General features: G+C 39.7%; 1 protein-coding gene across 5 annotated transcripts in view; it reads left to right on the forward strand.

Moving 5' to 3' along the window:
* The window catches only part of PIR (pirin), a 98284-nt gene that overhangs the window by 79184 nt on the left and 4042 nt on the right, over positions 1-15058 (forward strand). For all 5 annotated transcript variants that reach the window (XR_008201587.1, XR_008201588.1, XM_052663233.1 and 2 more), the window contains 2 exons: positions 1035-1117; positions 13019-13085. Coding sequence is in view for 3 of the 5 variants with exons in the window: in XM_052663233.1 (XP_052519193.1) it covers positions 1035-1117; positions 13019-13085 (150 nt within the window). In the remaining 2 variants the exon portion in view is untranslated. The remainder of the gene's footprint in view (positions 1-1034; positions 1118-13018; positions 13086-15058) is intronic.

Below are 15058 nucleotides of genomic sequence, written 5' to 3' on the forward strand. Positions count from 1 at the left end.
TTCTAACCAGTCTTGCCTCCTCCACTTTATTCTGTGCTCTGCTTTCAGATATTTCTCCAAAACACAGATCTAACCATTTCACACACACATCCTTTCCTCAGAGTGTATTTCCTTGAGCTGAAGCCAGTCTTCATTGCCATCATTCCTCCCAAAAGAATGTTCCAGAAATGATAGAAGGTTCCCCATTCCCCCAGGCATGCCCTGCATATTCCCAGCCCCTCACAGTCTGTCCTCTTCTCTAGAAGGCCCTTAATCCTTGTTTTGCCTTCTGTTGGTCTGTTTGATCCTGAAGAATTCTACAGTCCCTATTCTCTCATTAAACTTTGTTTTTTCCTTTCTTGTTGCCTTTAACACACAATTGCATTTTGTATTATTTCATCTGTGAGCCTCAATATAGAAGGGATGGAAATATACCTAACCTGAACTTGCTGGGCTTCCCAGGTGCCTCAGTGATAAAGAATCCGCCTGCCAGTGAGGGAGACCCAGAAGATGCAGGTTCAGTCCCTGGGTCGGGAAGATCCCCTGGAGGAGGAAATGGTAGCTAACTCCAGCATTCTTGCCTGGAAAATTCCATGGACAGAGAAGCCTGGCAGACCACAGTTTATGGGATTGCAAAGTGACTAAGCGACTAACACACACACATGTAACTTTGTTCTGTATTTGTAAATGTGTTATTATATTTTCATAATTTAAAAAAGAAAAAAATCTTAGGTTTATAATTGACCCAAGGAAATACTCTCATTAGCATATGATGCCAAGGACTTTGCTTATTAATTAAGCTATTAGGCGTAACATTAAAAGTGTAAGTAGAAACACAATATAGGATTCATCTCCTTTTCTACATTGGGAAACAAGCCAGTTTTGGACTTTAATAATTGCAAATACCATCAACCAAAAGATTTAAGGAGATTCCTAAGTCTGTTATTTCTGAACTTGAAATTAATATTGTGATGCCATGTAGTTAACCAAATTTTTAATCATATGAGAAATGTACCATCATGAGGACTAAATTAAGTGGGTCGTCTTTTTTGTAGGACCCGATGATGCACAGCAAAAAATAGAACCTCATCACACAGCCGTGCTGGGAGAAGGTGACAGTGTCCACGTGGAGAACAAGGTAAAATTAAAAATATTTCTTTTTTCAAAAATTTTTTTGTTTTAAAAAATTTTAGTATAATTTTAAAGGTTACTTTCCATTAACAGTTATTACAAAATTTTGGCTATATTCCCCATGTTGTACAATACATTCTTGAGCCTATCTCAAGAATACACCCAATGGTTTGTATCTCCTAATCCCTCATCCCTATATTACCCCTCCCCTATCCCTGGTGACCACTAGTTGTTTTCTGTATCTGTGAGTCTGCTTTTTTTGTTATATTCACTGGTTTATTGTATTTTTTAGATTCTATATTAAGTATTATCATATAGTATCTCTCTTTCTCTGTCTGATTTACTTCAGTTAACATAATGCTGTCTAAGTCCGTCCATGTTGATACAAATAGCAAACTTCCATTCTTTTATGGCTGAGTAATATTACATTGTATATATGTGCCACATTGTCTTTATCCATTAATCTGTTGATGGACACTTAAATTGCTTTAATCTTTTTTAACTTGTACTTTCTACTAGTTTCCAGTTTCTAAAAAAAATGCCCAAATCTCCTGTGTACCTGAATAATTTTTTCTCTTCCTCAGGGAAAGAAACTGTGCCACAAGTTTATCAACCAGTTTCATTAACTTCAGTTATTTCTAGTGGTTTATTTTAAGGTATTATCTATACTGATTCCTCATCTTTAGGAATCATCAAAAGTCCGAATTGTTTACCCCTAGAAATTTGAATCTGAGGCAACAGCTCTCCTTGTCTCTTACTTTTTCTTTCTTTATACACTTGATTGATTTTATCTTTAGCATAAGTGAAAATGGATCAGCACTCTAGGGGTATAAATGTAGATCTCCATACACAGTCCCATGGAGCCCTTTGAAATTCAGCCCCATGTCGAACTGAGAATATATGCTCTATCTCGTAGTCCTTTTGTGTTGAATCCTTGCTTTGTAAGTAAAGTTTATGATATTTTCAAGGAGCTTTTTAATCTTCGTTGATAGATTTCTTCCTCGTGTTCCTTCTTTTATTCCTTTGGACAAGTCACTCACAAGTCATCCTGTGAGCCTATGAGGCCCATATGGCTGCTTTGTGCCATTCTAATAAGGAAAATTGAGGAGACAGTTGTGCCAAAGCTCCTGCAAAGTTGAATTTTGAAACGTAGGGATTAAAACTGTGTCAGCATGCAGGTGACTGGCAGAGAGGCCATCTGACTGACTGCCAGCCCTCCGACTCTGGCATGGTAGAATTCAGTGGGTGTGAGGAGGCCTGCCTTTTCTGACTGCTCCCCTATTGCTCCTTTAATTCTCTGTGGCACTTCCAGGAGCAGTGAAGTAAAGGGAAGCAGAGGCCCAGGAGCTCTAGAGGAAATGCATATCTTGGGGTCTGTGCTCACTGTTATTAGGTTAAACTGTATGAAACTGCCACGTCTGACCTACAAAAATGGCGATTTCATCTGTTTCCACCCAATGCACAAAAGAGGCATGGAAGCTATATATAAGCCAGAGACCCTCCTGACACCAGGTTAGTCTGTAACATTACCTGGTTTAACTTGACAACTGCAGGCCTCCCTGTGATGTAGCACAGGGCACACTGCAGGTGATCAGGATTTGGAAGCTGAAGCAGAACACCAGAATGAAGATGTGAGGGGAGCCAGAAATAGGGAGGCAGTGGGATGGAAGAGAGTCGGCTGAACACTGTTTACAATAGCCAGGACATGGAAGCAACCTAGATGTCCATCAGCAGATGAATGGATAAGAAAGCAGTGGTACATATACACAATGGAGTATTACTTAGCCATTAAAAAGAATACATTTGAATCAGTTCTAATGAGGTGGATGAAACTGGAGCCTATTATACACAGTGAAGTAAGCCAGAAAGAAAAACACCAATACAGTATACTAACACATATATATGGAATTTAGAAAGATGGTAACGATAACCCTGTATGCGAAACAGCAAAAGAGACAGAGATGTATAGAACAGTCTTTTGGACTCTGTGGGAGAGGGAGAGGGTGGGATGATTTGGGAGAATGGCATTGAAACATGTATAATATCATATAAGAAATGAATCGCCAGTCTAGGTGTGATGCAGGATACAGGATGCTTGGGGCTGGTGCACTGGGATGACCCAGAGAGATGGTATGGGGAGGGAGGTGGGAGGGGGGTTCGGGATTGGGAACACGTGTACACCTGTGGCAGATTCATGTTGATGTATGGCAAAACCAATACAGTATTGTAAAATAAAAATTAAAAAAAGAAAAACTAAAAAAAAAAAAAAAAAAAAAAAGGTTGGCTGAAGCCATCAGTTCCGTGACCCAGGGGCATGGTTCTGTTACATGCCCATCTGTAATTTTGACTGTATGTAAGTGTAGCTTGAGCCATTAAGACATTAGGAAGAGGTCTTAGTTCCAAAAATTAGCCTTTACATGAGCGTGTATCACTTATATCCAAGAAGAGTAGACAGTCCCCCTTAGACACCACAGGAAGAGCCTGTGACGGTGTGAATCTTGGCTTTGCCACTCATTAGCCATGTGAGTTTGGACATAGTTCTCAAACCCCCTGGGTTTTGTTCAGTTTTTTTGTCTGCAGATTTGAAATAATGATGCCAGCCACATGGGGCTGTCAGACTATGTGTGATTATGCAGGTCAAGAGTCTAGGCCACATATAGCATGGGGATCAGTAATTTATTCCCAATAGACCAGATGTAAACTTTTCCTAAAGTCTCATTGAATCCCAGTCACACCCATTCATTTCCATTTGTCTGTGGATGTTTTCATACCACAGGTAAGTGGTTGTGACAGAGACTGGGTGGCCCACAAAGCCTAAAATCTTTACTCTCTGGCTCTTTACAAGGACAGCTTTGCTTATCCCTAATCTAGCACACAGTGGGTGTCCAGTGATGATAGCTGGAAAGTTCATTGATCTAAACACTTGACGTGACAGGTGGTCATGCCACATACATGTTACTTAATGAGGATTCATACCTTAGGCCCTCAGGTTTAGGACACGTAGTTTTCTGCAGCTAGAAAAAGGCCTCAAAGGACTCATTCAATTGGGCTCCAGCCCAGAGGTGTCTTCACTCAGGACTAGGCATAGCCTGAGGATGAAAGAATGACCTGTGCCTTCACGGTTCTCCCCTGTTCCCCGGGGCACGGAGTTGTGGGCAGGAATGAGGAGCTGATAGATAGTCCCTGGATTTCCTCTGTTTTGCTCTTCCTGCTCTTCCTCTGCCTCTCAATCTGTGTCTTCGCCCTCATGCCCGTCTCCCTGGTGGCCCAGGAGTCTGGGTGGGTTTCTCCGGAATGGCCAGTCCTTAGGTGAGGAGGGCAGGGAAGAGTTGATGTAGACCACATCTTGGACCAGCACATTTAAGGCCACAGGGAGCTCTTTTCACTCAGAGTGTGGATTATCTTTTGTGACTGTACTCTGAAGTCTTCCAGGAGGGGAAGCAACTGCAAGGGGCTTGCTGTATACTGAGGAGTTGTTAAGCCAGACTCTGACTTCTGAGAAGAAGCCCAAACCCCAGCACTGACTTCAAAATGGCCTTAACTTTTATGTTGTTCTTAGAGATGGAGCTCAACCCCAGGCTACTCTGGACATTGAAGCCTGGACTGGAATGGCCACCTTGAACAGCCTATGTTCTGAGCATTCAGGCTCCCTGTGCTGCCTTGGCAGCAAGGTACACAGTTAGTATCCAGGTTGCCAAGATGGCTCCCTGACCAGGAGCACATGGATTTGATGTGAAGGCTTGGTCTCACTTTTAAACTCATGTTTGTACTAGTGTCCTGTTGAGAAAGTCTTAAGCCTCATGGGTTAACAGACTTACTTGTAGTTTGTCAAGGTAGACAATCAATTCCTCTTTGATTGCCACTAAAACCATACTTGAGAGTAATGGTACTCTTTAACAAATTTGTCTTTCAATTTTTATTTTAATTAAATGTTAATCTGTATTAATTTAATGTATTCCCTGTGAATGGTGCCAATTAAAGAGTACCATTTAAAGTTAGAGACAACATTTTGCTGATGTATAAAAATTCATAGTAAAAGAAACTATTCAGTTCAGTTCAGTCACTCAGTCGTGTCCGACTCTTTGCGACCCCATGAATTGCAGCACGCCAGGCCTCTCTGTCTATCACCAACTCCCAGAGTTCACTCAGACTCATGTCCATCGAGTCAGTGATGCCGTCCAGCCATCTCATCCTCTGTCGTCCCCTTCTCCTCCTGCCCCCAATCCCTCCCAGCATCAGAGTCTTTTCCAATGAGGCAACTCTTCACATGAGGTGGCCAAAGTACTGGAGTTTCAGCTTTAGCATCATTCCTTCCAAAGAACACCCAGGACTGATCTCCTTTAGGATGGACTGGTTGGATCTCCTTGCAGTCCAAGAGACTCTCAAGAGTCTTCTCCAACACCACAGTTCAAAAGCATCAATTCTTCAGTGCTCAGCTTTCTTCACAGTCCAACTCTCACATCCATACATGACTACTGGAAAAACCATAACCTTGACTAGACGGAACTTTGTTGGCAAGATAATGTCTCTGCTTTTCAACATGCTATCTAGGTTGGTCATAACTTTTCTTCCAATGAGCAAGCATCTTTTAATTTCATGGCTGCAGTCACCATCTGAAGTGATTTTGGAGCCCCCCAAAAATAAAGTCTGACACTGTTTCCACTGTTTCTCCATCTATTTCCCATGGAGTGATGGGACCAGATGCCATGATCTTCGTTTTCTGAATGTTGAGCTTTAAGCCAACTTTTTCACTCTCCTCTTTCACTTTCATCAAGAGGCTTTTTAGTTCCTCTTCACTTTCTGCCATAAGGGTGGTGTCATCTGCATATCTGAGGTTATTGATATTTCTCCTGGCAATCTTGATTCCAGCTCGTGGTTCTTCCAGCCCAGCGTTTCTCATGATGTACTCTGCATAGAAGTTAACTAAGCAGGGTGACAATATACAGGCTTGACGTACTCCTTTTCCTATTTGGAACCGAAATCAGATTGATTATGTTCTTTGCAGCCAAATGTGGAGAAGCTCTATACAGTCAACAAAAACAAGACCAGGAGCTGACTGTGGCTCAGATCATGAACTCCTTATTGCCAAATTCAGACTTAAATTGAAGAAAGTAGGGAAAACCACTAGACCATTCAGGTATGACCTAAATCAAATCCCTTATGATTATACAGTGGAAGTGAGATATAGATTAAAGGGACTAGATCTGATAGATAGAGTGCCTGATGAACTATGGACTGAGGTTCGTGATATTATACAGGAGACAGGGATCAAGACCATCCCCATGGAAAAGAAATGCAAAAAAGCAAAATGGCTGTCTGGGGAGGCCTTACAAATAGCTGTGAGAAGAAGAGAGGCAAAAAGCAAAGGAGGAAAAGAAAGATATAAGCATCTGAATGCAGAGTTCCAAAGAATAGCAAGAAGAGATAAGAAAGCCTTCCTCAGCAATCAATGCAAAGAAATAGAAGAAAACAACAGAATGGGAAAGACTAGAGATCTCTTCCAGAAAATTAGAGATACCAAGGGAACATTTCATGCAAAGATGGGCTCAATAAAAGACAGAAATGGTATGGACCTAACAGAAGCAGAATATATTAAGAAGAGGTGGCAAGAATACAGAGAAGAACAAAAAAGTACAAAAAAGATCTCCAAGACCAAGATAATCACGATGGTATGATCACTCACCTAGAGCCAGACATCCTGGAATGTGAAGTCAAGTGGGCCTTAGAAAGCATCACTATGAACAAAGCTAGTGGAGGTGATGGCATTCATCCTGAAAGATGATGCTGTGAAAGTGCTGCACTCAATATGCCAGCAAATTTGGAAAACTCAGCAGTGGCCACAGGACTGGGAAAGGTCAGTTTTCATTCCAATCCCAAAGAAAGGCAATGCCAAAGAATGCTCAAACTACCGCACAATTGCACTCATCTCACACACTAGTAAAGTAATGCTCAAAATTCTCCAAGCCAGGCTTCAGCAGTACCTGAACCGTGAACTTCCAGATGTTCAAGCTGGTTTTAGAAAAGGCAGAGGAACCAGAGATCAAATTGCCAGCATCTGCTGGATCATGGAAAAAGCAAGAGAGTTCCAGAAAAACATCTATTTCTGTTCTATTGGCTATGCCAAAACCTTTGACTGTGTGGATCACAATAAACTGTGGAAAATTGTGAAAGAAATGGGAATCCCAGACTACCTGACCTGCCTCTTGAGAAACCTATATGCAGGTCAGAAAGCAACAGTTAGAACTGGACATGGAACAACAGACTGGTTCCAAATAGGAAAAGGAGTATGTCAAATAAACCATTAATCTTCAGAAACTGGTAACAGTTCATTGTTTTCACTTTCACTTGACCTAAGAAGTATAAACTATTAAATCAAGTAAGAATAATTGCATGTGATTAAGTTCTGTTAAATCTCACTTTCTGGTAATGTTTTTCAGGTAATATTTCACTATAAGAAATGTTCCTGAAGCAAAAGCATGCCTTTAGATTCATTCTCAGAGTCCAAGAGCCATCTCAAGCTCTGTATTGAATATTTCTGATCAAGCAAACAAACTCTGAATGCATATTCACAGTGTAGAAGTTATCACCATCTTAGATGAATCTTAGGGCTTCATCTGGGCTTCAATCATTTTTGTCGGTATCAGTGGACCTCAAGACATATCTTGGCAATTTTTATGGAATAACAGAGCATTTTGTAAAAGTGAATTGTTACATAAACCCGCAAGGTCCTGACTCAAAACTAAACTCTGAGAAGGTGTGCTAAAGTGAAAGACCTGTTTTGGACCCCCCCAAAATCATGAGTGTAGGTTGGGGCAGCAATCCATGAAGCAGTAGGTGGATTTCTGTTACCTTTGTATAAGAGTCTTTTCATCAGACCCCAACAGGGCACTGACTGAGATCCACACAGGGACTCATGACCTTCAATAGGTCTTTCCTTCTCCTTGCTTTGCCCAGTCTTCTCATTTGATATTATGCCCAAGGTCACCTTGCCATAGACGAGAACTTTTCAAGATAGCAGCAGTTGGGACTTGCAGCCACAAGAGCACTCTAGTTAGTGACAATTCAGAAAAATCATCAGCTTTTACCAAAGAAGGCTAGGTAAGGGAAGAAAAAGGATGCACTTAAGGAAAAAGAAAAAGACCCAAAACATCTGGCTTAGGTTAGACGACAGGGTCCATGCATAGGTTAATTTTGTGAAAAAGTCATTCAAAGGAGCTTGGACCAGCCTGCCGGTTTCTGAAATGGAAAGCCCAATACCCAAACAACTCAGCACCCAGCAGTTGGATCATTTTTCATTTCAGACCAAACACTAGTTAGTGTCCTTTTATCCTGACTTATAAATGAAAGTCATCATTTGATTTGACTAATGTCAAAGGGACAAAACTTGAATTTTGAGTACTTTATTATTATTCCAAACTGTGTAAACTGTAGGACACATTTGTCGCTCACAAAAGACGTATCCTCTGAATTAAGAAACTTATATTCTGAGGAGTCATAAACCCATGACACAAGGAGGTTGGCCTTTTCTTTCCTTTTCTCTTATGACCCCTGATCCTTTTTCCCCTGTTTCCTGAACCTAGAAGTCAAGTGCTTAGCTCCTCTAAAAACAAACACCTCAAAACAGTTTTTAGTGATATCCTCCTTCATATTAAAGTATAAACGATGTAATACCAGTGATCAGAACTATTTATAAGATACTTTTCTTGAATGTGTCATTTGATTCACCCTGAAATTTCACCCCTCCAAAGCCCTTAGTGAATAAATCTTTTTGGATAACTGCATGCTTTTTTTCTTTAAGTTGAATTTTTTAGTCACTTAAACATGACATTGAATAAGAAAACATTTCAGTTGAATTAGAAACCTTCCCCCTTCTTGTGGACTCTTGGGCTACTGCATAATACTATGCATAGTTTCACTTATTCTTAACCTTGGGTCATCAGCATGTAAAAAATATTGATTACTATCCTGAACTATAAGGTATGATGATATCTTTAGGGCCTGCTGGCTCCTACAGTAAGTGGTCCTAGACTAGTTTTTAAGCTTTTACATCTGTTTTTCATAGTTTTTTTTTTAATTTGTTTTCATTTTAATTTCCAGGGTCTCCCGCATTGTAGACAGACGCTTAACCGTCTGAGCCACCAGGGAAGTCCATAATTGATGTTAAGCTATCCATTTCCTTGTACTGCTGTAGAGTGGTGCTTTCCTATCTCCTAGCTTTAAATCTCATGGATCTGATGACCACAAAGCCTAATTATTAACATTGTATACAGTGTCAGAGTAAGTGGGAATTGAATGAGGGTCTATGCTGAGGTTAAAACACTAATCTCTAGAAGATGGGGTTTATGACATCTATTTTTAAAATTTGAATTAGCAGAAGCCTTTTTAGTTTACTCTTTTGTTTTTAAACTCTTGACTCAGGACTTCTTTATTGCATGCTTGAAATATGCCCCAGTATGCAGTGGTTTTTTGTTTTTGTTTTTGTTTTTTTTAACCTCCCAAAATATAACAGTTTCAATTACTTGCCACATATCTGTTTTTAAAAGGCAAAGGACATTTACTTCACTCCCCCAAAATGTCATTTACTTTTCTGTCAAATGTCATTGAATTTTCAATTTTGTTTAGAGGATATTGCTCTACAGTGTTACAGTGCCTTACACCATCGCAAATCAGTCATCAGTTCAGTTCAGTTGCGTCTGACTGTTTGCAACCACATGGACTGCAACACGCCAGGCTTTCCTGTCCATCACCAATTCCTGGAGCTTACTCAAACTCATGTCCATCGAGTCGGTGATGCCATCCAACCATCTCATCCTCTGTCATCCCCTTCTTCTGCCTTCAATCTTTCCCAGTGTCAGGGTCTTTTCCAGTGAGTCAGTTCTTCGCATCAGGTGGCCAGAGTATTGGAGCCTCAGCTTCAGCATCAATCCTTCCAATGAATATTCAGGTCTGATCTCCTTTAGGCTTGACTGGTTTGATCTCCTTGCTGTCCAAGGGACTCTCAAGAGTCTTCTCCAATACCACAGTTCAAAAGCATCAATTCTTCGGCACTCAACTTTCTTTATGGTCCAATTCTCACATCCGTACATGACTACTAGAAAAACCATAGCTTTAAGAATATTGGAGTGGGTTGCCATTTCCTTCTCCAGGGGATCTTCCCAACCCAAGGGATCAAACCTAGGTCTCCTGTGTTGCAGGCAGATTCTTTAACAACTGAGCCACCAGGGAAGCCTGAGTAACACTTGACTAGTCAGACTTTCGTCAGTGAAGTAATGTCTCTGCTTTTTAATATGCTGTCTAGGTTTGTCATAGCTTTTCTTCCAGGGAGCAAGCATCTTTTAATTTAATGGCTGCACTCACCATCTGCAGTGACTTTGGAGCCCAAGAAAATAAAGTCTGTCACTGTTTCCATTGTTTCCCCATCTATTTCCATGCAGTGATGGATGGGATAGGATGCCAGGATCTTAGTGTTTTGAATGTTGAGCTTTAAGCCAGCTTTTTCACTCTCTTCTTTCACTTTCATCTAGAGGATCTTTAGTTCCTTTTCGCTTTCTGCCATAAGGGTGGTGTCATCTGCATTTCTGAGGTTATTGATATTTCTCCCTGCAATCTTGATTCCAGCTTGTGTTTCATCCAGCTCGGCATTTTGCATGATGTACTTTGCATATAAGTTAAATAAGCAGGGTGACAGTATACAGCCTTGACGTACTCCTTTCCCAATCTGGAACCAGTCTGTTGTTCCATGTCCAGTTCTAACTGTTGCTTCTTGACCTCCATACAGATTTCTCAGGAGGCAGGTCAGGTGGTCTGGTATTCCCATCTCTTTCAGAATTTTCCAGTTTGTTGTGATCCACACAAAGGCTTTAGCATAGTCAATAAAGCAGAAGTAGATGTTTTTTCTGGAATTCTCTTGGCTTTTCTATGATCCAACAGATGTTGGCAATTTGAATTCTGGTTCCTTTGCCTTTTCTAAATCCAGCTTGAACATCTGGAAATTCTCGGTTCATGTGATGTTGAAGCCTAGCTTGGAGAATTTTCAGCATTACTTTGCTATCATGTGAGATGAGTAATTGTGCAGTAGTTTGAGCATTCTTTGGCATTGCCCTTCTCTGGGATTGGAATGAAAAGTGACCTTTTCCAGTCCTATGGCCACTGCTGACTTTTCCAAATTTGCTGGCATATTGAGTGTAGCACTTTAACAGCATCATCTTTTAGGATTTCAAATAGCTCAGCTGGAATTCCATCACCTCCACTAGCTTTGTTTGTAGTGATTTTTCCTAAGGCCCATTTGACTTCACACTCCAGGATGTCTGACTCTAGGTGAGTGATCACGGCATTGTGATTGTCTAGGTCATAAGATCATTTTTGTACAGTTTTTCTGTGTATTCTTGCCACCTTTTCTTAATATCTTCTGCTTCTGTTAGGTCCATACCATTTCTGTCCTTTATTGAGCCCATCTTTGCATGAAATGTTCCCTTGGTATCTCTAATTTTCTTGAAGAGATCTCTAGTCTTTCCCCTTCTGTTGTGTTCCTCTATTTCTTTGCAATGATCACTTAAGAAGGCTTTCTTATCACTTTTTGCTCTTCTTTGGAACTCTGCATTCAGATGGATATATCTTTCCTTTTCTCCTTTGCCTTTCAGTTCTCTTCTTTTCTCAGCTATTTGTAAGGCCTCTTCAGACAACCATTTTGCATTTTTGCATTTCTTCTTCTTGGTCTCTACCTTACATCATCGCAAATCAGTCATAATTATGTGTATATATATTTTCTCTCCCTCTTGAGTCTTCCCCCCACCCCCATCCCACTCCTCCAGGTTGTCACAGAGTGCCAGGCAGGGCTCCCTGTGTTATGTAGCAGCTTCCCACTAGTTACCTGTTATGTACACGATAGTGTATATATGTGGATGCTATTTTCTAAATTTATCCTAGCCTCTCCTTCCCCTGCTTTGTCCACAAGTCTGTTCTCTACATCTGGGTCTCTATTTCTTCTCTCTAAACAGCTTACTCTGTTGATTTTTAGCTGAGGTCACGTTAGTACATTTTGACAGCAGATGGGGAGTAAATTAAGACTTTCACAGAAATCATTTGGCCATATTTATCTTATCACAAGTGTGGTGGGAGGTTCTTCTGCTGGTTTCTCTGGCATGATTGTGTCAGAAGACATCAGCAATAGGAAGGCTCTCTGGAAACATTACAGCACCCTAATGATGTATGGGGTCGCAAAGAGTCGGACACGACTGAACGACTGAACTGAACTGAATGATGTATAGAAAACCTCCCTAACGATGTATAGAAAAGTGTATCTTTCCCTGCATCCACACTAACATTGGATTTAATAATTAATATTTTTTCAGTTTCAGGAATAAAAAACCTCATCTTAATTCTAAACAAAAACAATAGGATCCTTTTGGAAAGAAATTTGCCTGAGCAGATGTCCCTGGGATGTTTTTATAAGGTTCCATTTAGTGCAGCATTTCTGGGGCATATTTTATACTAATAGTAATAAATGTTGAAAGCAATAAAATGTTCCTTTTGGATTTGCATGAATAATTTTCCATTCTCAAAATTAAACTTTTAGTAGGAAGTTATAAGCCCTATAATAAGTCAAGTTATTTATATACTTTGTCATAAAGATGTTTCTAATTAAAGAAAAATCTTAATTTAAATTTTCCTTTATTAGAGTAGGTTATCATTTTGGTGGTTGGGACGTATTCTTGAGTTTTGATTGCCACCAAGCATCTTAAAGAATGAGCATTTCCCTATTGCACATTGCACAGAAAATATTTCTGGAATTTATCTTTAGAATTAAGGACATTATCCATTTGGCCAGAATGTCAGCTCCAAACCATTCCTAATCAGATAGTCAAAAATAAATCTATTTATTGTTTGTTGCTTTCTTTCTTGCCTTTAGGATCCTCAGAGAAGCCACTTTGTCCTAATTGCTGGGGAGCCATTAAAAGAACCAGTTGTCCAGCATGGTAAGCCACAAATGATCGCGATTTTCTTGGTTGGTTTTCATTTCTTTGAAAGCAGAGTACATCTATAGTATCACTGGGAAGAACAGCTGGATTTTTGTCCTCTCTCTATCTACAAAGTTGAGGATTTTGTTTCATTTCTCTATTGTCAAAGGAAAACATACACATGGTATTTATTTCTATATTCACGCTCTCTTTCTTTTCAAGAAACATTTCTTGGGTATCCATCATGTGTAGGACATGGAGGTTTGAACCTTGGGGGGACCAAAAACAGTATTTTTTTTATGTTGTGTCAAGAGAGTTTCAACTTAAAAGATTTTATGGTCTACTGGGGAGTTAAATATCATTTTTATCTTTATCAAAAATAGATTTCTTTGTTTTTCTTTTTGGCTATACCACACAGCTTGTGGGATCTTAGTTCCCAGTGACTGAACCTGGGTCCATGGCAGTGAACGTGCTGAGAGTCCTAACCACTGGACCACCAGGGAATTCCCATAACAGTGATTTCAATATTGTCCTTATAGTTTATTGTCTTATTAGTGAAAAATAGGAATGTCTTAGGAATATTTCTTTGGAAGTTTCTAAAATATTTGAATCAATCTTAGTTAATTGGGAAAAAAAAGCAAATATAGGGAATTTCCTGGTGCCAGTGGTTAGCACTCTGCACTTTCACTGCTGAGGACCCACGTTCAACCCCTGATCAGGGAACTGAAATACCACCATGGCCAAGCCATGCAGCGTGGCAAAAAAAAAAAAACAAATAAAGAAATAAAGACATAAGAAGATAAACAACAAGGGCTTACTGTATAGCACAGGAAACTATATTTAATATTCTATATAGACCATGATGGAAAAGAAAGTAAAAAAGAATATATGTGTGTGTATGTATATGTATCACTGAATCACTTTGCTATATATCAGAAATTAACACAAAATTATAAATAAACTATACTTTAATACAACAAAACAAATAGAGATAACTGTGGTATAGTAGAAATAGGACTGTACTTGGAGGCAGAAAATCTTGAAATAGGTACTCATAATAGTCACTTCAGTTCTTTGTCTTGACTTCTTCAAAATGTTGTTGTTTGATTAAATGAGGAATATCTAAAAGTACCTAGAACTCAATCTATTATTTAGATAAATGCCACAAAGCATAGTGTACATCCACTTACCTAATTATTAAATTTAACATGCATTAAAATCCCATTACATCACCTTGCCTTGGTAACGCACAGTGATTTCAGGGGAAAAAAAAAAAACCCAACTGGTCATAACTTTAAAGAAAACTGATTATTTTTAAAATATTCATTTTTGTTTTATTAGTAATTTAAGAGGCAAGCATTTAATTTTACCCCACCTAGCCCATAGCATTTGACCTGGATTTTGCAGGCTTCTGATTTCCACTCCAAAGGTTCATGGTTCTCATTTTCTTTTATCTTGATTGAACAGCCCTAAAATAGTTTGTTTTTCTGGAAGAAGCCTGCAGACAAATTGAGTAGGATCACCATCTTTATTAATAGCAGCTAGAATTTAGGTGGGAACGGTATTGTAAAGTAAAATAAAGTAAAAAAAAAAAAAAAAAGAAGAAGAATGTGTGGGGTGGAAATCTTTTAAGTTAAGCAATGTCCCCTGCATCAGTGATGAAAACCAAGAATTCAGCTACACTAGGTGACAGGCCAAAGGAGTGGGACCACCTATAGCCACCCTCCATTCACCTCCCATGAATCCTCTCCAACGCTTGGAACTTGGGGATACTGGGTGTGCTGGCATGCACAAACTTAGATTAACCAAACAACATAGAGATGGCCCCTGAAATCCAGTTAATGAGAGGCAAAGCATTCTACCTGTTTATTTTCTTTCATTACTTTTTTCAAACCCAGAATATTTCCTTTTACCTGGGCATGTTTGAAGACCACCACAACCATCTCTTGACTATTTGGGAACCAGTACTAGTTGATGAGGAAAACAGAATC

The sequence above is a fragment of the Budorcas taxicolor genome, chromosome X (genome assembly GCF_023091745.1).
Source record: "Budorcas taxicolor isolate Tak-1 chromosome X, Takin1.1, whole genome shotgun sequence".
In the NCBI taxonomy this organism is placed as follows: domain Eukaryota; kingdom Metazoa; phylum Chordata; class Mammalia; order Artiodactyla; family Bovidae; genus Budorcas; species Budorcas taxicolor.